Raw genomic sequence first — 22,198 nt, 5'->3', positions numbered from 1 at the left:
GAAATAGAAGGGCAACTACATGGCTGGGGTCATATGACCAATCCTGGAGAGTTTTCGTGTGCACTTGAGAAAAGGATGCATTGTGCTGCCTGTGGCTGGAGTGTTCAGGATCCACCTGATCTACTGTGTCATTGAAGGCTCATGTTTTCTTACAGATTTTGTCTGAATGATGATTATCCATTGATGAAAACATGTGTTAAACGCTCCACCTATCACAGTATTACTGTTTCTCCCTTTACGTGTTATCTTTTATATATGTAGATGTTCATTTTTAAAAGATTTTAAGAGTCAAGGAGAGTGAGACAGAGCACAAGCAGGGGAAGAAGGGGCAGAGGGAGAGAGAAGCAGGCTCCCCACTGAGCAGGTAGCCAGAAGAGGGGCTCAATCCCAGGATCCTGGGATCAATACGTGGGCCGAAGTGAGATGCTTAACCTACTGAGCCACCCAGGTGCCCCTATCTGTAGGTGTTCCTATATTGGATGCACAAACATTTAGAGGTTATATCCTGCTGTTGAACTGACCCCCCCTTATTGTCATGTAATACCCTTCACTGTCTCAATAATAGCTTTCTAAAATGAAAATTAATGCAGAATTCAGTCACAAACTATGTATCAATCTTTAATTCATCGTTATGATCTACATACATGGTTAACAATATGTAGTAATGATACATCATCTTGTGTTCTGTGTTTCAGTTAATATTCAAAGTTACTTTCTAGTTGAACCCAATCATCGTAATTATTGCTGTATGAAAAATAAGACCTGACCAACATAATGGATTTTTTAGCGACAACTTTGCTTCATACGCAGTTCTACATACTAGTCCATTAAGAAAAAAACTCATTGTTTATTGTCATAAAATTCTGCATTTAGAATTCCCAGATGATGTCACAATTCTACATATGTTTCTTACATTTTCATAATAGGCCATTAGGCAAAAATATAAATTAATGTCTAAACTGTGTGATTAGACATTCTCGATAGATGTTTTTCCTAGTCAGGGATTTCTGATGCAAACTCTAACCTCTCATCTGATTTTAGCAATGGCATATATACAGTGTGAGAAACTGCATGTTGACTAAGGAATTAAAAATCACTGAAGACTTCCATTCATTCACTATTCTACAGAGTGAGAAACTTCACATGCCTACGATAGTTTTTCTACTAGTAAAGGTTTTTTTCCATGCATATTACAATGAATAAGCTCCCCCAGCATCAATTTTTCTGTTATTCTCCTAGAGTGACCTCCTTCTGTAAAGATTTTCCTGTGTAATTCCCATTCTAGGGAGATTAGATTATCATTCATACTGAATTTTCTTGTGCACCCTACAATCGGAGATCAGCTAATGTCTCTTCCTCCTTGATTACAAATACAGGGTTCCTTCAAATGGAGTTCACTCATGTTGCGTAAGGATAAATCTAAAATGAAGGCATTTCCATAATAAATATGGCCATAAATTTCCCCCACTTATGAGTTCTTGGATTTCTTTTAGATTAGAGCTGTGGCTGAAGGCTCTCCCATCTTCTTTCAGTACATTAAGAGTAAATTCTCTCGTGTCTTCAAAGGCAAGAGCTCGTAACAAAGGCTTTTCCACATAGAGGACATTTATATGGGTTCTCTCCAGCATGAGTTCTCTCAAGTTCTTTAAGATTAGAGCTCTCAACAAAAGCTTTTCCACACAGAGGACATTTGTAGGGGTTCTCTCCAGTATGAGTTCTCTCATGTTCTCTAAGATTAGAACTTGTAACGAAGGCTTTTCCACATAGAGGACATTTATATGGTTTCTCTCCAGTGTGGGTTCTCTCATGTTTTCTAAGACAAGAGCTTGTAACAAAGCCTTTTCCACATAAAGGACATTTATATGGTTTCTCTCCAGTGTGAGTTCTCTCATGTTCTCTAAGACAAGAGCTCGTAACAAAGGCTTTTCCACACAGATGACATTTATATGGTTTCTCTCCAGTATGAGTTCTTTCATGTTCTCTAAGATTAGAGCTTGTAACAAAGGCTTTTTCACATAGAGGACATTTATATGGTTTCTCTCCAGTGTGAGTTCTCTCATGTTCTCTAAGATTAGAGCTTGTAACAAAGGCCTTTCCACATAGAAGACATTTATATGGTTTCTCTCCAGTGTGGGTTCTCTCATGTTTTTTAAGACAAGAGCTTGTAATAAAGGCTTTTCCACATAGATGACATTTATATGGTTTCTCTCCAGTGTGAGTTCTCTCATGTTGTCTAAAACAAGAGCTTTGAACAAAGGCTTTTCCACATAGGTGACATTTATATGGTTTCTCTCCAGTGTGAGTTCTCTCGTGTTCTCTAAGATTAGAGCTTGTAACAAAGGCTTTTCCACACAGAAGACATTTATATGGTTTCTCTCCAGTGTGAGTTCTCTCATGTTGTTTAAGGTAAGAACTCTGAACAAAGGCTTTCCCACACAGATGACATTCATAAGGCTTCTGTCCAGAATGAATATGCTTATGTCTAGTTAAAGATGAAAAATACCTGAAGTGACTCCCACACTGATTACAGACAAACGGATTCTCTCCTGTGTGAGTTATTTTATGGGAACGAAGGTGAGAGTTTCGACTGAAGTTTTTTCCACATTCATCACATTTATAGGGTTTCTCTCCCGTGTGAATTCTCTGGTGTATGCAAAGCTTCCTTCTATTATGGAAGCACTTCTCACATTGATTACATTTATAAGGTTTTGCTTCCATGTACGTTTTCTGGTGTCTATAAAGGTCGCTTCTATGATTGAAATGTTTTCCACATTCACTCCATTTATAGGGTCTCTGTCCAGTGTGAGTTAAGACATGCGGAGTCAATGTGTACGTTTGAGTGAAAACTTCACCATACCCAATATGTTCAAAGGGGTCTTCTCCTGAGTGATATTTTTGCTGTTGAGAAAGAGATGAGACTGTTACAGGACTTCTCAGAAACACACATCCATTCAGTTCTCTATATATGAATTCTAGGCTGACCGTTCAGTGACAATATCCAGTTAAAACCTTCCCCAGTTTCCTTACATGCACATGGGATATTTACCTCCTGCATGCACAAACATTTTTACCGTTGTGTATTATATGGATGCACGTTTCTGTGATTTGTCCTGTGTAACCTTCCACCTCAACCTGCACAAACGCAGGCTAAACAATGTTGTGTGTGAGACTTGTGCTGCATGAGTGACCTCGGGAGCCTGGCTAGTGGACATTAGCTGCCTCCAGGTCAGAACTGGCCCTTCTGGTCTGGACACCGAGAGCTGTCAGTCCTGCCTTGCATCCCCTCCTGCTCCAGGCTGGGCTGGCCCCCCGGAATGGAATCTGGAAGAGGAGGCAAACACACACAGCCCAGGCTCCTTGAAAATGTAAAGACGTGATAACACAGAAATGTAGCTCACTCCAAACTGCATGTAGGTGAACGAATGTTTAACTTCAGACCCTGTCACGTGCCCTCTAAATACAGTCCTTATGGGGATGGTCAGTGGGAAATCCCGCCTGAGGAGAGGACACTGCCCAGGCCTCTCCATCGGGACTCCAGCCTGGCTGTCTCGACGGGGCTTTCCCAGCTGATGAGGCTGGATGTTCCAAGTACCCGAGCTGATGTAACTTTGCCTTGTTCTCCTTTACTGCTTACTACTGCCTCATCTATGTGCGGATCTCCCTTTTCTTCTTTCTGTTTCTATTAGATTTTTACGATATCAATGGAGTGTTTTTTCCCCTTTGAAATGGAGAGTACGAGACTGCTGTGAATCTTTTATGTAAAACGTAACTGGTGTAGTACGCAGGATTCATGACATGCCTTTTCTGCTTCGAAGAGGAAACCCCCGCCCTGACGTTGATATTCCTGAGTAGGTAGATCCAGTTTTGCTCACTGGCAAAAGAACGGTCTAAGCAGGTCAGTCTGCATGAACAATGGGAAGGTAAATTGAAGTCGGCTGAGCCGCTACTGCTCATAGACGCCTTACAAACTGTAACTGGGATTGATGATATGTCATTCCTAGCTCGCTGGGGATGGTGTTCATTAACAGTGTATAGACAAATGATCACATTGTGATAAGTGCCAGAAGGAAAAACTAAAACTAGAAAAGGAAGTAGCAGATTTATAATCTAGAATGGCTATGCTTCAATATCAGACTTACCAAGTCAACACCTATCAGCATGTGGCAGAAAAAGCAGCCATATGAGTGGCCAGGTAGAAATAAAAGAGGGAAGATGGACACTAAGAAAGTGTGCGTAACTATGGCTTCTGCTGGGTGTGAGTGGGGCCCTGACCCCTGGGATGGCAACATCTGGGATGACGATGAGAGGGGTACAGACCCAGCCTCTCAGAAGGAGCCATCTAGAGCAGCAGGGGAATCACCTGGCAAGAGTGAGAAGAGATATTCTGAGGACTCTGGGAAAAGAATTCCTCATGAAGAGATGTTACAAATACAAGATACTGTGTTATATAAGGTTTAAAAAAAGGTGGATTCTGAATACACTGCTATCGTCTGTGGCAGTTTCAAAGACATTTTACCTTATGATGGATGGAAATAAGGGAAGCAACCCTGTATGCAGAAAAGCAGGAGACATGTAAAAAAGATAAGGAATGGGAATGTATTTTTGTTGAAGGTAAAAGAAGGTAATTTTGTCCTGGATGAGACAGGTTGTTTGGAGAGTAATGGCTTGGGACAAAATGTGAATGCAAAGTAAAGCTGTAGAAGATTTGTGAAGATCTTTGGAATTTTAAGTATGGTAAGGACAAACTTGAGTGAATGGATTTTAAAAGTACATGGTATAAGATTAAAATTCTGCTTTTTCTCTGTTCAAAAGACCAAGTTTCTCAAATTATTGGTTTGCTCTTGCTAATAAGAAGATGTAAACAGTTGCTCAGAAAAACCAGTTTCTATGAGTTGTCTTTACCGGGTCTTTAAGGATCGGTAACCCTATTTAAGGCATGTGCTTTAAAACTTTCTAGGGTTTTAACAAACATCCCAAGATTTCAATTGCAAACTAAGTCTTTTTCACCAACTAGGCCTTTTTATTCAGTGTGTTAAGTTACTTGGAAGGCACTGTCAAACAAATGATGTTAAGCCTTATGTTACGTTGTTTGGGTAAATGCTATAATTATTCTAGAGATTGTATGCAATTCCTAACGTTTTAATAAAGGTCAAATAAGCCCATGCTATCTCAGTTGCAATTTGTTATCAAAAGGATGACTTAAAATAATGGTTAATTTCGTGTCGCAAAGTTTTCATCAATAATTGTTAAGACAGCTTTCAAAGTCTTTGGTAACCTGGAACTTTCAAGTTTTGCTTGGATGATAAACTGGGATTGAATTCGTTGGACGTCTATTCAAATAGGATAAAGTGCTAAAGCACTGATTACTGAAACAGGCGTGTACTTCTGCTTCTTATTACAGAGAAACTAAGGATATTTGAGTCTTCTGATAAACATGCTTTGTGTTTAATTGATTCATAAAGCTGTCATCCAAAGAATTCTGGTGTGACAGTTCACAACTGGTTACTAGTTTTTATTGAAGACGCCTACAGGAAGACATTTGGCAATGGGCCTCAAATACTAAAATTACTTTTTTCCATGTACACGCCCACAGTGTGCTTACCTCCACAGAGCAGACCTTCAACAGAGTTGCTAACTCACTAGTCCGATCATGGCAAACAGCTGAGCCTGTGACCGACAAAAAACTGGGGCAACAAGCACACGACAAAAGCAGACACTTGGGAAGGCAGGCTACTCACAGGTGGGCCCAGGAACTGTGGGATACCCCTCACTCAGGATGCAATAAAAGAAACCATATTAAAAGGTCCAACTTGTCAGATTTGGCAAAAGCAAGAAATTCCACAACAGTACAAAGGGCAGATACAGCAGCGAAGACTCCCTGCCCAAATTTGGCAAACAGATTATGTGGGGCCATTACCCTGCTTCCAAGGCTGTCGATATATTTGTGTGGCAGTGGACACTTACTCTGGGTATTTAATAGTTGGCCCATTTGCCCATGCCACCCAAAAGAAAACTATCAAAATCTTAGAGACTATTCTATTATGATGTGCCTACTCAGATCCAGAACGATAATGGCTCCCACTTGAGAGGTAACTTAAAAAGAGCTTTTGCCGGGGCGCCTGGGTGGCACAGCGGTTAAGCGTCTGCCTTCAGCTCAGGGCGTGATCCTGGCGTTGTGGGATCGAGCCCCACATCAGGCTCTTCTGCTATGAGCCTGCTCCTTCCTCTCCCACTCCCCCTGCTTGTGTTCCCTCTCTCGCTGGCTGTCTCTCTCTCTGTCGAATAAATAAATAAAATCTTTAAAAAAAAAAAAAAAGAGCTTTTGCCTCCTCCTATAACATTGAATGGATTTATCATATTCCCTATTACCCCCAGGCGATTGAACTGATGACACACATAAACACACTGTTTAAACAACAATTTAAAAAATTAGGGGATGGCTCTTTATCAAAATGGAAGTTATACTTAATGGAGGCTTTAAAAATCCTAAACAACAGACCTATTGGTCAAAATGCAACTCCATTAGGGCAGATGAAGTCCCCTAATTTACAAATAAGCCATATGACAAAACCTTCTAGCCAATATTAATATGCTAGAATATTAGTTCAGGTGCTAAATGACCTTAGAGGCACTTGACAACATTCCCACTTCTGCTGAAGTACTGCTCGAGGAGGGGATGCTACAGTCCTCATGTATGCTGATCACAAAACATCGTATCGTGTTTGGATTCTATGCTGTCCCATCGCCTGCACTCAAGCCGAGGCTCTCTCCACCAAAGCAGGACAACCGCTGATCCTGCCCTGTGGGGCCCACCACTCTTTACATGTAGGACCCACATGCTGGCGTCATGATGGACATGAGATTTATTCCCAAAAACATGTCGGGCGTCTTCTTGACCTCACTGACCAAACTCGTCAAGAAAACTAATTTCACTATAGGACTAATAGCTGTCATCTCTCCGATGATGGTAAATATATGTGTAAAACTGAGAAAGCAAACTCCCAATGATGTCAGTTTTAAATGAGAACCTATGCTTGTGCCTGTGCTTATTTTCCATTACCAACTGTTAATTAATCCAATCAATACTTCCCCTAGTTTATTGGACTGGTTACCCTGTTGGGGAGGGTTTCTAAAGGATGCTGTACTCATAATTACATTCACTATACTATTTATACGTTGTTAGGCTTTGTGGATGTATCAAAAGTGCCTTGCAGGTACATATGGTGTCCTATCATGCATGACAACTCAAGGACCGAATGCGCTGTATGGATGGGGGTTTCTGTGATTTGTCCTGCATAACCTTCCACCTCAACCTGCACAAATGCAGGCTAAACAATGTTGTGTGTGAGACTCGTGCTGCATGAGTGACCTCGGGAGCCTGGCTAGTGGACATTAGCTGCCTCCAGGTCAGAACTGGCCCTTCTGGTCTGGACACCGAGAGCTGTCAGTCCTGCCTTGCATCCCCTCCTGCTCCAGGCTGGGCTGGCCCCCCGGAATGGAATCCAGAAGAGGAGGCAAACACACATAGCCCAGGCTCCTTGAAAATGTAAAGACATGATCACACAGAAATGCAGCTCACTCCAAACTGCATGTAGGCGAACGAATGTTTAACTTCAGACCCTGTCATGTGCCCTCTAAATACAGTCCTTATGGAGATGGTCAGTGGGAAATCCCGCCTGAGGAGAGGACACTCTGCCCAGGCCTCTCCATCGGGACTCCAGCCTGGCTGTCTCGACGGGGCTTCCCCAGCTGATGAGGATGGTGTTCTAAGTACCTGAGTTGATGTAACTTTGCCTTGTTCTCCTTTACTGCGTACTACTGCCTCATCTATGCGCGGATCTCCCTTTTCTTCTTTCTGTTTCTATTAGATTTTTACAATATCAATGGAGGTTTTTTCCCCTTTGAAATAGAGAGCTCGGCTGCCGTGAATCTTGTTACAGAACACCTCGGTAGCATCTTTATTGGACGGCAGAGTGTTTCTGACGACATAATTATGTTGCGTGCAAATAAACCACGGTTATACAATTATCCTTTTATCAGAGCCGTTAAAGTTTAAATCCAGGCTAATTTCCTCCCCAAATTAAATTTCCAACCACATTCTGTGACAATGTGGTTCTCCTGCATTATTAACTCATCAGACTCCCAGGCCTGCAACACACACAGGAAACGTCTGTCCTCATGAAACTTACTATTATGTTGTAGTTAGACGGGTCCTCCTTGAAGATATCTTGCATAGATATTGTTTCTTCCTTCTTATGGCTGTTTTCCAAGCCTGAAATAATTGAAGATAATAAGAAATAAACCTAACAAATATCTTGAGTAGAGAATTAAAGTGTTGAAAAATACACAAGACCCATGTGTGTTCCAAACACTAACTGCTGCCATGACCAAATAATGTGAAACTGAGGATTATACTGGTGAATAGACATACACTTTAGAATACTATCAATCAGAATACCATCAATGAGAAAAAAACTCAACAAAGAAAAATGATGGGCTGTTGCAGAAAATGAGTGGAAATCATTAAAAAAGAGAGAGAGAGAGAGAGAGCAGAAATCATGACAAAGACCACAATGTGAAATCTTACCTCCTATGAGGACAAGAGCATTGCTTCTCTGAGGTCAAATGGAAGTACAGACACATGCAGAGAAACTGATGTGTGACAAGTAATGACCCAGTCTGAGGAACGTGGGGTCACTGGCCACTCAGTCCTCTGAAGCTATCATTCACTCAAGGAAACATGTGCTGACATCAATAAAATCCTGCTCACTCACTCGCTCACTCACTCGACTTCTCGCACTGAGCGCGTATGTCCACAGCTCACCTGGATTCCAGCCTTGGGCAAATCCTCTGTCTTCCCTCCACAGCTCGCCTCCTTGCTCCCACTGGGAAATCACATCTGACTGGAAGAACTGACAGCCTAGATCAATGGGAGAACAGTACGTGATTTCACAGTTCTGCGCTCAGAACCTTGCATGATATTCTACTCTGCAGGCTACAGAGGAAGAACAGTGTGAGCGCTGCACAACAGCCCAGAGAGTAACGCCTTCAACACTGGAAACATCAGTAAAGTTCTCAGCCTGACGCCGCACCCACATCAGTCCAGACCCCTCGCTGCTGATGCTCCTGCCCAGGCTGAACGAGTGCAGGAGGCTCAGTGTGTGCGTCCAGAACGAAAGAGATAAATGTCCTCACGGGGCCGTTAACACTATTTCCAAAGGGAGACAATAAACATACGCTCCACTAGAATATTCTGTGGAGTTTATGTGGAAAGTGATACGAGGTGTTCAATTTTCTACTGTGCTCAGACTTCACCATAGTGCCCAGAGCAGAAAACATTTAAGATATTTACTTATTCATCCAGAAAAAATTCATTGTATTCCCAGCATTGTCCTGGGTCTTGGAGAAAGTGCAGTAGAAAGATACACAACTGTAGGCAAGACGACTATATTCAAATTATTATGTGACACACTTAATGAAAATAAAGAAAGTTACAAATATCATCTAGTCAGAACAGAAGGGCTAAAAGAACATGAGTTAGGGCAGAGCTGTTAGACTACATGGAAGCTGGACACCCTACGTGGTTCATAAATAAAAAGATGAATGAAAGAATGGATGAATGGACGCACGAACAGACGGTGGCAGACTCACCCACGGAGACCAGATGAGTGATGTTCTCCAGCATCACATCAATGTACAGCTTCCTCTGGGACCTGTCCATCAGGGTCCACTCCTCCTGGGTTAAGTCTATGGCTACATCTTTGAAGGTCACAGATTCCTAAAATATCAGATATTGGGTTTCAATAGGCCCATGCTTAATAATCCGTAGGAGAGAACTATCAACAGGATACTGAGGGCAAAGGGGGGAAGCTGTGTGGCTAGGAAGTTCAAACTCCACTTGGGGCTCAAATCAAATGTTCTCCCATGCTGATCTGTCTGTGCCTTTCAGACACTTTCAAAAATACGCACACAGTAAGCATACAATTACTTCATTATCAAGGAAATGTCAATGTGAAATAACCTGGCAATTTCCAATTAACTGGTAATCTTGACTTCCCGGATGGCAATTATAACCTAGATTAAACAGCACTGACGGGCACCTGGCTGGCTCAGCTGGAGAGCATGTGACTCTTGATCTTGGGGTCATGCGTTCGAGTCCCAGGTTCATAGAGATTACTAGAAAAGCAAATTTATACGTAGTGGTGCTGAGATTTCCACTGAGCTAATGTGCAAATGCCTTTTCTACAGCCAACACAGAACACACACGTGATGGGTCCACTCTTATGAACAGGCAGAGGCTCGTGAAGCAACGCCCAGCACTCGCCGTACAAAACTCACTTGTTCTTTAGAAGATATCAGGGCAGACAGTATGGTGAGGGGCTCCTGAGACTGCTCTTCTGAAGGCTGGCCCCAGAGGGGTCCCTCTTGCAGCGGGCTCTCCATTCTCAACAGCAATTATCCTTGGATCGGTTCTCTGTGTATTAATCCTGTTTTTCTGTTCAAAGGCAACAGAATCCTCTCAGTTAGTTCTGGCCTCTCTTGGTCTTTCAAAAATTGCTTCAGGATTTTAAATTTTATGCTAATTTCTACACACATTCTGCCAAATGCACAATTAATTTTTTAAAAATACTCCCTGGGCACTGTTTTCAGATCTCCTATTTTAACAAAGTTTAATCACAAAAAGGGAAAATGGGTGAAAGGGAGAAGGGCAGTAGAGGATTTTAGTCATCTTTGGAAGCTTCCAAACTTCAAGCATATGTTAACAAAACCTTTTGTTTAAAATTGAGAGGAAAAGATGATTTCTTATTTCTTCTCTTACACAGAAGTTTCTTGTGTTCTCTGGAAAACCGCACGGCTGGAACACCTGTCTCCTTCCTCATGGGCTGACTGTAAACTCCTGCTCGCCTCTGTCACCCCTCCCACATCACTAGGACTAACGAGTACACCACTTCCCAACTAAGACCATACGATGCATGAGAAAGGAAAACTCTGCCAGTTTCTTTTCTGCAAGGACATCCTTAACGGAGAATGAGATTTATTAGTGTAAATGTTGGAAAGGAGATTATTTCCTGATCAATCTCTGACCAAACGCAAGTATCCCTGAGTCCTGAGAACAGTTAAGTAGCGCCAGCTCCCTGAACACTGCCTGGATGCACTGACGAGACTCGGGCCAAGAGCAGTCTTCCCATCCCCTGGCAACAGAGCTTTCACTCAGGGAAAGATCCCATCTCTACTCACCCGCAGTTGCATTCTCAAGAATTCAGCCACCCCCTCGCCTCCTCTGGATCTCCACTCACAGAGAGTACAAGCAATATGCAGGAAAAGCTGAGCAAGGAGAGAGAAGCCAAGAGACTCCAGTCTTATCCCCCATTCCCGGAGACCCTGATCGTGAATCCCTGGTACCCCTGCATGCAACCCCCCAGCTCCCTCTACAAGAATATGCCATGGGCCCTCAGAGAAGTGGGGGGCTCTCACATCTGCCTGGAGCAAAAGCGAGAAGGCTTTGGCTACCGTTGCTAGTAAACGAACTATGAATATTCTTTACTACTTTCAGACAAGGGAATGAAAATCATGGAGTTTATAAGTTAACCAGCAAGTTGTGTATGTGGGTTTTTTTTTTTTTGAAGATTTTATTTATTTTAGAGAGAGAGAGAGATAGCAGAACAGGAGGGACAGAGGAAGAGGGAGAGAGAATCTCAAGCAGACCCGATGCTGAGCATGGAGCCCGACATGGGGTTCGATCCCAGAGCTCTGAGATCACGCCCCAAGCTGAAACCAAGTCGGAGGCTTAACCAACTGTGCCACCCAGGCACCCCTCAGACAAGGAAATGAAAATCATTGAGTTTATAAGTTAACCAGCAAGTTTTTCATAGGGTTATTTAATTCCTTCCCTGAACTCCAAACCTAAAGGCCCTGACTTAGAAAATGTAGAATGCAGGCATCTTACAAGGAAATTTATTTGTTCAATCTAACATTTTTGTTAAGTTGTAACTGGAATACTGTCCTACATTCATCATCAGCACAAACAACACCACAGCATTTCATAAATCTTGTATTTAAAAATACTGGTAAACTTTATGGGACACCCAGATAGCTCAGTCGGTTAAGCGTCTGCCTTTGGCTCACGTCATAATCCCAAGGTCCTGGAATCGAGCCCCAAATCCGGCTCCCCGCTCAGCAGGAAGTCTGCCTCTCCCTTTGTCTCTCCCCCCACTTGTGCTTTCTTTCTCTCTCTCTCTCACAAATAAATATCTTTAAAAAAATAAATTAATCAAGTATTGGCAAACTGTAAATTCTTACCAAAATTTTGTTAGTACTTAAATGTATTTCATGGAACAATGATATTATATCACAAACAAAAGTAGATTTAACTCACCTCCTTATACCTAGAGTCCAGAAAATAAGGAAGACAAAATAAAGTTTAATAAATACGACTCTCTGCTTGGAAAATTAAATACATTCACTTAATTAATCCTTATGAAGACTCTGCTGATTTCGGTATATTTACTGCTATGGACTGAATGCCCATGTCCCCTCCACCCCACACAAATTCACTTGTCAAAGCCCTACTTCCCAACATGGTGGTATCTGGAGGTGGTTTAGATGAGGTCATGAGAGTAGGTCCCCCATGAAGGAACCGGTGACATTATTAGAGGAACAGACCATAGCTCTCTCTGCCATGCTGGGACTCAGTGAGCGCCAGGCTTCTGCAAGCCCAGAACTGGTCCGTCACCAAGTACCGAATCTTCTGACACCTTGGTCTGGGGAGTTTCCAGGCTCCAGAACTGTGAAAAATAAATGTGTGTTGTCTAAGCCACCAAGTCTGTGGTACGTTGTCACAGCTGCCCGGAATGAGTAAAACATATACTTCTCGAACAAATGACATGAACATCATTTCGGAAAGCTTTAATGATGTGACAAAATTACATGGCTAAAGAATGATACAGCTAGCACTTTAATTGTGGTCTGTTTCCCAAACTCAGATTTCTAAACACAGTCCTCTTCAGGGGTACAAAGCACCCCCAGGTCTTAGCAGGAACGCCCGCCAGATCAAGAACCAGAGACCTGTCCAGCAATCGCTGCCGTCCCTCCGTTCAGCTGCTGCTCAGGATCACTCTCCCTCCTGGGGCCACCTTCAGGCTACCAGCCCCTAATTCCATCATCTTTACCACCCACTTCAATCCCCATGGACTCCTTTCCACATGCATGCACAACAACAAAATGCAGTTTTGTTCCAACTGCATATGCAAGACCTGTCCCAATGCCTGCTTACATGGCTTGTGCTCAAAACCATCTGAGATCAAAAATCCCATTTTGTTAGTTCTGCCTTATCTCCCTGATAGATCCATTTCTTCCACCCGTTTAATCACCAACACCCTGTAACAGACAACAGTCCTATTTCTCAAAATTCAAACATTCAAATAAATCGCCTTTTTTTTCCCCACACCAGCAACTAATTCTCTGACAGCAAGTGGGTGTGCTAGGCTTCAGTTCAATCCTGACACTCTCTTCCTGGAGTCCGTATCAGATCCCACGAGCCTTCCTCTACTTCAGATGCCAGCCACAAATGTGGTGCCAGGCAACTCACACTCCCGCCGGGCACACTGCAGGTCCAGGGGTTCCCACAACCCCTCAAATGAGGCTTGGTAATTTTCTAGAATGACTCCTAGAATTTAGGAAAAACTTTACTTAGGCTTCCTGGCCTGTTATAAAGGACAGAAATGAACAGTCAGATGAAGAGGTATGGGGTGAGGTCCAGGAGGGTCCCCAGGGTGTCATCCCTGTCCCCATGGAGGTGGGGTGCATCACCCTGCAGCAGGTGGAAGCTTTCACCAACCTGGAAAGTCTCCAAAACCCGTTGTTCAAGAGTTTATAGAGCTCAATCTCCAGCAAGCTCTCCCCTCCCCAGAGGCTGCTGGGGTGGGGCTGATATCATTCACAAGCACAAATTTATTCATAACACTCTACAGCTTTAATTTCTTCCATGCTTTCTCACTGGCCTTGAAGGAGGACCTTTAGACCTGCCATAATCTTCAGGCCCTGAAATCCTCCTGCCTGTGGCCCCAGCTCATCCACCCAGCTCCCCCGACTGCGGTCTGCTCCCAGCTCCTGGGGCACAAAGGTTTTTCTTATCTCAGCAATTTTACTGAAGTTCTATTACCATGAAAAAAAACAAGTCTCTAAAATTATTCATACCTCCGTGAGTATTCCTAAGACTTTGCTCAAATGAATTTTTTTCAAGATTTTATTTAATCATTTGGGAGAGAGCACAAGCAGGGGGAGGGGCAGGAGGAGAAGCAGACTCTCTTGCTGAGCAAGGAGCCCAATGCAGGACATGACCTAAGCTGAAGGCAGATGCTTAACCGACTGAGCCACCCAGGCGCCCCTGCTCAAAAAAATTTTGTAAGAAATTAACTAAAATATCTGTATTTTACACGAGAGTACACAGTGGGTTTTTTTTTTAATTTCTTCAAATTCTCTCTCCTAAATTAGCCTTTAAACAACACACAGAGTCTGACAATTTATCCTTTTTATTCTCTAGTATAATTACTCTGTCTGGCACAAGCCTTGTTCGGAGTCCCCTACCGCATACATCCCTTTCTGATGAAAAGAGATCATCACTGCTGCAAGAACACTGCAGTGTGACTAGGCTGGCAAGACACAGAAGAGAAGCCTGAAGCACTTGACTACCTTTAGTGCAAGCTATTAAAAGAATACTCACCTTCGAGAGTCAGTATAGATTCACTTTTTCTTTTTTTTTAAGATTTTATTTATTAATTTGACGGCGAGAGAGACAGCCAGCGAGAGAGGGAACACAGGCAAGGGGAGTGGGAGAGGAAGAAGCAGGCTCCCAGCGGAGGAGCCTGATGTGGGGCTCGATCCCAGGACTCTGGGATCATGCCCTGAGCCAAAGGCAGATGCTCAATGACTGAGCCACCCAGGCGCCCCAGTATAGATTCACTTTTATATTTGATACAAATACACTGAAAAGAAAAAAAGACAAGCCAGTCTTTCTGGAAACAAATGCCTATGCCTAAAATGAAAATATACTGCCTGATAATTTTCTTCAGAAGTAATTTATTTTTTTATATATTAAGATAGGTCCTAAGACTTATCAACTTTTTCATATTATCAAAAAATAGCTGAAACACATCCTATTTATGGGAAAATCCACACTAAAAGTATAATTTATTCTCAGAAACTAGAATATTTTGAAGCATGTCAACTATTACAGTCACTAGGATTTCAACAAAATCTGACTTGGAGAGATCTGTGTTGGATGGTCTCTCTCTTCCCAGGGGCTAATGGAAGACAAAGGTCTGCACAAAGATTTCATTTGCCTGCCTGGAAAAGTACAGGAGAGGGTGTTGAGGGCAATGTCCTGGGCCTAGAAGGATATACAACGTCTCCCTGTCCAGGTCCTAACTACAGGTACACTTCGTTTTAGTGCACTTTGCAGACAGTTTTTTACAAAGGTGTATGGAGATGCAATGTTGACCGGCACCATTTTTTCCAACAGCATTTGCCCACTTTGTTATCTGTGTGTCATATTTTGGTAATTCTCGCACTATTTCAAATACTTTCATTAGTATATCTGTTATCGTGACCTTTGATGATACCATTTCAATTGTTTTGGGGTGCCATGTGCCCATATCAGATGGCTAACTTAATCGATGCTGTGTATGTTCTGACTGCTCCACTTAGCTGTCCCTCCATCTCTCTCCCTCCCCTTGGGTCACTATTGTTGAGACCCAACAATATTAATATTAGGGAATTAATAACCCTACACTGGCCTCTCAAACATTCAAGTGAAGAGTCCCACGTCTCTCACTTTAAATCAAAAGCTAGAAATGATTAAATGTAGTGGGGAACATACATCAAAAGTAAGACAGGCCAAAAGCTAGGCCTCCTGTGCCCAACAGTTAGCTGTGCTGTGAATACAAAGGAGAAGTTTGTTTTTTTTTTTAAAGATTTTATTTATTTATTTATTTGACAGAGAGAAACAGCCAGAGAGAGAGGGAACACAGCAGGGGGAGTGGGAGAGGAAGAAGCAGGCTCCCAGTGGAGGTGCCTGATGTGGGGCTCGATCCCATAACGCCAGGATCACACCCTGAGCCGAAGGCAGACACTCAACGACTGAGCCACCCAGGCGCCCCACAAAGGAGAAGTTTTTGAAGGCAATTAAAAGCACTACTCAGTGAACACATGAATAAGAAAGTGGAGTGAGACAAGCTCATTGCTGATATGGAGAATATCTGAGCAGTCTGGAACACATTTCCCTAAGTCAGAAGGAGGTGGGGAAGCTGTAGAAAAGTCTGAAAACAGCAGAGGTTGGCTGGTGGGCATTAAGGAAAGCACCCATCTCCATCACATGAAGGGACAAGGTGAAGCAGCAGGTGCTGATGGAGAAGCTGCAGTACGTCATCCAGAAGATCGGGCTCAGAGAATCCAGGAAGGTGGCTACACTCAACCACAGATTGTCAGTGTAGACCAAGCAGCCTTCTGTCAGGAGAAGATGCCACCTAGGACTTTCCCAGCCGGAGAGACGTCAATGCCTGGCTTCGAAGCTGCAAAGGACAGGCTGGCTCTCCTGTGAGGGACTAATGCAGCTGGTGACTCTAAGTGGAAGCCGGCGCCCACGTACCATTCTGAAAATCTAGGGCCCTTCAGAATCATGCTGAGTCTGCTCTGCCTGTGCCCTGTACATGGGACAACACAGCCTGGATGACGGTACATCTGTCTACAACATGGTTTACTGAATATTGTAAACCACCACTGAGGGCCTACTGCTCAGAAAAAAGATTCCTTTCAAAATATGACTGCTCATGGACAATGCACCTAGTCACCCAAGGGCTCTGATGGAGACGGACATTGAGATTAATGTAGTTTTCATGCCTGCTAACGCAGCATCCATTCTACAAAATGGCAGAGGAAACAGGGACACAGACATATGGGTTCAAGACCCAGAACTTTGATAAATTAGAGGGGAATAAAAGCTTATAAGAATCTCTATAGGAAAAAAATGCAAAAACAGAAGCGTTTCCCCCCCTTTAAACTGTAGGCTGAGAGAACCTGGGTGGCTCAGTCAGTAAGCATCTGCCCTCAGCTGATTTTGGGATCCTGGGATGGAAACCCCCCCCCCCGCATTGGGCTCCCCACTCAGTGGGGAGTCTGCTTCTCCCTCTCCCTGACCGTACTCCCCATCTGTGCTTCTGTCTCAAATAAATAAATAAAATAAATCTTTAAAAAAATAAAAATAAAAAAAATAAATTGTAGGCACAGTTATAAATATGAAAGAGTTGAATAAATATTTGTTGTTAAGGAAGAAAAGGTGTTATAAAAACATGTGTTCAGAGGGTGCAGTGCTGAAAAAGCAACATTTGTGTAGACTGAAAAGTGCTGCTGGTAGTCATTCATGAAGAAGCCTGGGGAGACCAGTGCAGAGAGGGGAAAGAGCATGTGCAAATGTCCTGAGGTGAAGCAAGCCTGACAGGACCATGAATTAGCAAGTGGTTTGTGCACTGCAACAGTGCGAGTCACAGTTACACCTTTCTGGTGACAGTTAACCGAGGTTTTAATGTTACATTTCATTTCTGTTTTGTTCAGTGTTCATCTCTGGCAAATAAATATTAAAATCAGTCTGTATATTTTTTTGGCAAACAAAAGACCATATGGAAGCTTCTTTGTGAAAGGAAAATGGATAGAAGCATTAAGATACAATTGCTGAGGGGTGCCTGGGTGGTTCCATCAGTTAAGCATCTGTGTTAGGCTCAGGTCATGATTCCAGGATCCTGGGATTGAACCCCACGTCTGGCTCCCTGCTCAGTGGGGAGTCTGCTTCTCCCTCTCCCTCTGCCTCCAGCTCTGCCTACTTGTGCTCTATCAAATAAATAAATACAATCTTAAAAACAAAAAGATACAACTGCTGAGACAGAGCTCCTTATATTCACCCCTACTCAGTTATATCTGAGAGGCAGAGAGTTGAGAAGGGAGATGCTAATCTTAAAGTAAAAAGATTAAAGATATTTGAATTGGGTCTGAGATAGTTGGCTTCCTACTGCTGGTTCTTTCTGTCCTTTAAGTTAGTGGTCCAGGAAAACTGGTGTTTATCAGATATAACAGTGTTCATTTCAGAAAATTAAGAAAATATCAAATCCCTATGCTCTCCCCTGTTGACACCCATGAAAAAGCCCATGCAAAGTCAAAATTCACATGATTATGTGAAATAATTTATAACCTCAATGAAAAGTGGTCTAAGAATAATTTCCATTATAACAAGCACTGCTGGGGCGCCTGGGTGGCTCAGTCGTTAAGTGTCTGCCTTCGGCTCAGGGCATGATCCCGGCGGTCTGGGATCGAGCCCCACATCAGGCTCCTCTTCTGGGAGCCTGCTTCTTCCTCTCCCACTCCCCCTGCATGTGTTCCCTCTCTAGCTGGCTGTCTCTCTCTCTGTCAAATACATACATAAAATCTTAAAAAAAAAAAAAAAAAAGCGCTACTTATGTAGGGATGAATTCTCTCCTGAAAGAGGGATGCAAGGAAACAGAGACTCAGAGACATGGTGTACAGTTTGGTTTACTCAGATACCCACCTTATGGGCTCAGTTTGTCATAGGGAGATATGCATCCCATACAGACTCAAGAGGACTCACTCCATTTGATGTGGAGACTCCCAAGTACATATTATATATAAACCTAAATGTTGAGGATTTGATGGAGAAGGTGGCCTGGAGGCTGGATGGGTTACACAGAATTCTACCACTTGAGTCCTATGTAAGCGGAGAGGGGATGAAGAAAAAGTAAATGAAGAGTCCAAATGTCAAGACTACTTGACCACCAATGGTGTAAAGTCCTGGCTCCTTAGTCAGAGGCCACTTCCCAGCAGGTCTGAGAGGAGTAAGCTAGCTCAGGGGAATGGAGAATGGAGAATGAGGAATGGAGACCTGGAGAAGCACTAGGACCCCTTCTTTATAAGAACTCCAGAATGGTTACTGTTCTATTGCCTAACAGAAAAATATCTTCCAAATTCTCAATTGATTTGAGTTCAAATATTAATATTAAATCAACTTAAAAGTTTTGAGAAAGCCATGGGGCGCCTGGGTGGCTAGTCGTTAAACGTCTGTCTTCCCCTCATGTCATAATCCCAGCGTCCTGGGATGGAGCCCTGCATTGGGCTCCCTGCTCAGCAGGGAGCCTGCTTCTCCCTCTCCCACTCCCCCTGCTTGTGTTCCCACTCTCACTGCCTCTGTCAAATAAATAAAATCTTAAAAAAAGAAAAAAAAAAGTTTGAGAAAGCCAGAGGGGTGTCCTCTCTTATAAATAATGTTTGGGAAGTTCTGCAGCATAAACAGTTGCAATCTGGTATTGCCAAATTTCAACCAGCATAAACCTCAGTGTTTCCAAACGAAACATAAAAAATAAGATATTAACTTACATTTTCATGTTAAAGTTTATTACGGGTATAAATGAAGCTACTGAAATTTGAAAATCCAATTTGATTATTGTTTTATGTTTATGGTGTGAAAATTAGTAATGGGAAACCTCTCTAAAATGGAGTCGGGAGATTTGGCAGGGAGAACTCTCAGTCAACTGCAGACCCAGCAGGAAGAGGGACTGGACCTTTCAGGGACTTGACCTTGCACGTGGATACTACTCTACAACTCCAGCAGGAGGAAGAAAAGCTCTCCTCATCCCCCCCCCAGGACCACAGCTCAGCCAATGAGAAGCCACCACACTTCAAACTCCCGTTTCCTCCAATGGACTTTTAGTTCACAGCAACCTTCCCAACTTACCCCTTTTCTCCTTAAAAAAGCATGCCTCTCCTTTGTTCCCCTACTTGCCTACAGTTTTTCTGCAGCTTGTTTGTCCCGGATTGCTATTCTATTCCCAAATATTCCCCCTATATTTACCAGCTGGTAAAATAACCGCAGTTCTACTTTTAAGGTTAACAATGGGAAACAATAAACATCCGTATCAAATGTCCTCAGATACTGAAAAATTAATCTTTCATTAACTAAAAGCAAAAACCACATATTTCCTAAACAGCATCCGTTTTACAAGCCTCATTATCCTAACTGGACACAAAACATCGAGAAACAGAAAACAAAAACAATGATTAGAATATGCCATACTTCTCAAAATAAAACATTTTCAGATAGCTTCGGCAGCAGACGTCGGACAACGTGAACTTGCCATACACAGAGCACTTAACGACCTACACCGATCCTCGGAGGCCAGCCCCGCTTCGCCCCAAGTCCCGGACACCGAGCCCGCGGCTGCAGCTCCGCCTCCCGCCGAGAACGCTCCACTCTCTCCCGGCTGGCCTCCGCCACCCCCGCTCGCTCCGCGAACCTAAGCCCAGAGCAGCAGCCGCGGCAGCGGCGGGGATCCCGCCGGCCCCGCACCCCCAGCCCAGCGCGTCTAGACAACGGGGGCCGTGCACACACCTGTCACCCCAACCGGGAGACGTCTGCGCACGCAAGGTAAGAGGCCTCGCGACTCTAAGTCTCACCTGGAACTGCCCCAAACAGCTCTCCGGAAGTGGGGAAGCAGCGGCCGGCTCCCTCGGACACCAAGCAGCAGCCAACCGACCCGAGCGGCCAGCCAGCCGGTGCGCGGCAGCGAACGAGGGGCCGACCGGAAAGTCTGCGGCCGCCTCTTCCTACCTCCGTACGTACCCTGCCCAGGCCCCGCCCCACGCCGGCCGCGCCCCGGCCGCGGCCCCGCCCCTCCGCCGACGTCCCGTCCCGGCTCCGCGCTCGGCCTCTCCAGGCCCCGCCCCACGCCTGTCGCGGCCTCGCCCTCCGCCGACGTCCCGTCCCAGCTCCGCGCTCGCCCTCCCCAGGCCCCGCCCCTCCGCTGACGTCCTGTCCCGGCTTCGTGCTCGCGCTCTCCAGGCCCCGCCCCACGCAGGCCACGCCCCGGCCGCGCCCCCGCCCCTCCGCTGACGTCCCGTCCCGGCTCCAGGCTCGCCCTCCCCAGGCCCCGCCCCACGCCGGCCGCGGCCCCGCCCCTCCGCCGACGCCCGGTCCCGGCACCGCGCTCGCCCTCCCCAGGCCCCGCCCCACGCCGACCGCACCCCAGCCCCACCCCGCCCTTGCGTGACGCCCGGTCCTCGCTTTCCGCTCACCCTCCCCACGCCCCGCCCCACGATGGCCGCGCCCGCGCACTAGCCCCGCCCCACGATGGCCGCGCCACTCTAGCTCGGTCCCACTCCATCTGACCCCGCCTCTACAAGCCCCGCCTCTCGAAGGCTCCGCCCCAATTCGTAATTTCCTGGCGCCAGAACTTTTCTTGGCGCGAAGGATCCCCTGCGGTGGTGGGTGGGCGTTGGTGTTTGTGGTTCAAAGCCGCGCTTCGCGGTCGCGTCCCCGCCCGGCCCTCCCGGACGGCACAGGCCCCGTCCCTGCCGCCCCGCCCGCCCGCGCGGAGCTGCGCGTCGCCCTTAGACGCCCCGAGGCCGGGCGCTGGGGCCGAGCCAGTGTCTGTCCTGTTGGAGTGGCTCCGAGGCCTGCACGCTCGGCCTTCCGTGTCTTCCCTGTGTCCCCGCATGGCGCCGTGTCCTCACTCGGGACGTGAGTCCTGGCTCTGCGTGTCCCCCCCACGCCCCGGTGGCGCCGGGGCCGCCCAACACTCCCCCGCCCGGGCCCCGGGATTCGGCCCACCCCAGTCCTCGCCGGCCACCCGCCTCCCCATTCCCGTCCTCCAGCAGCCGGGCCCTGCGGCTTCCAGGCCTCCCCTCCGCAGCCTCCGATGGCGGAGGGGACGACCCCGTTCTGGGACACTTCGTGTTGTACTGTCCCCAAACCCGTTCCCCTGGCCTTACCTGCCCGAGCGTGTTTACATTCCCAGTATCCCACTGCAAAGTCAGCTCTTAGTAGGCAGCCGGCATCTTCGTTCCATCTCGGAGTGTCGAGTGGGCGGGGAGATGAGGGAAAAAAGAGCCCAAGAGAGAGAACCCGGGAGACAGCGTGTAGGGAGAGTGAGTAAGGGCAAAATAGAGGATGAGAAGTGGGAGGTCCTTTGCAGTTGGAAAAACAGTAACAGTGGAAGAGAGGAACCTGGGCAAGAAGCAGTGGGATCAGCAGAGAGATGGAGGAGGGGGCCTTGCCCAGTAGCAGCAGCGGGGGGCAGCAGAAGGGTAAATGCCATATTCATTCGATTTTTAGCCTCCACATTACTTTCCCTTTTAAATTTAT

The 22,198-nt window shown here is 45.4% G+C and overlaps 1 protein-coding gene across 1 annotated transcript; it reads right to left on the bottom strand.

Moving 5' to 3' along the window:
• Window positions 1–592: 592 nt before the first annotated feature.
• LOC123804138 (uncharacterized) lies at window positions 593–20,503 on the bottom strand. Its single transcript, XM_045816118.2, has 6 exons — window positions 11,239–20,503; window positions 10,339–10,495; window positions 9,652–9,778; window positions 8,825–8,920; window positions 8,190–8,272; window positions 593–2,898 (listed from the first exon to the last, which is right to left on the bottom strand). Exons 2-6 carry the CDS (start codon window positions 10,441–10,443, stop codon window positions 1,561–1,563), a joined length of 1,749 nt encoding a protein of 582 aa, XP_045672074.1. The 5' UTR covers window positions 10,444–10,495; window positions 11,239–20,503; the 3' UTR covers window positions 593–1,560.
• Between the last annotated feature and the right edge of the window lie 1,695 nt (window positions 20,504–22,198).

This window comes from Ursus americanus, chromosome 27 (assembly GCF_024610735.1).
Source record: "Ursus americanus isolate L20-20 chromosome 27, mUrsAme1.1.p, whole genome shotgun sequence".
Taxonomy (NCBI): Eukaryota; Metazoa; Chordata; class Mammalia; order Carnivora; family Ursidae; genus Ursus; species Ursus americanus.
Note: the sequence above shows the minus strand (reverse complement) of the source record. Positions and strands in the feature narration are given on the sequence as shown.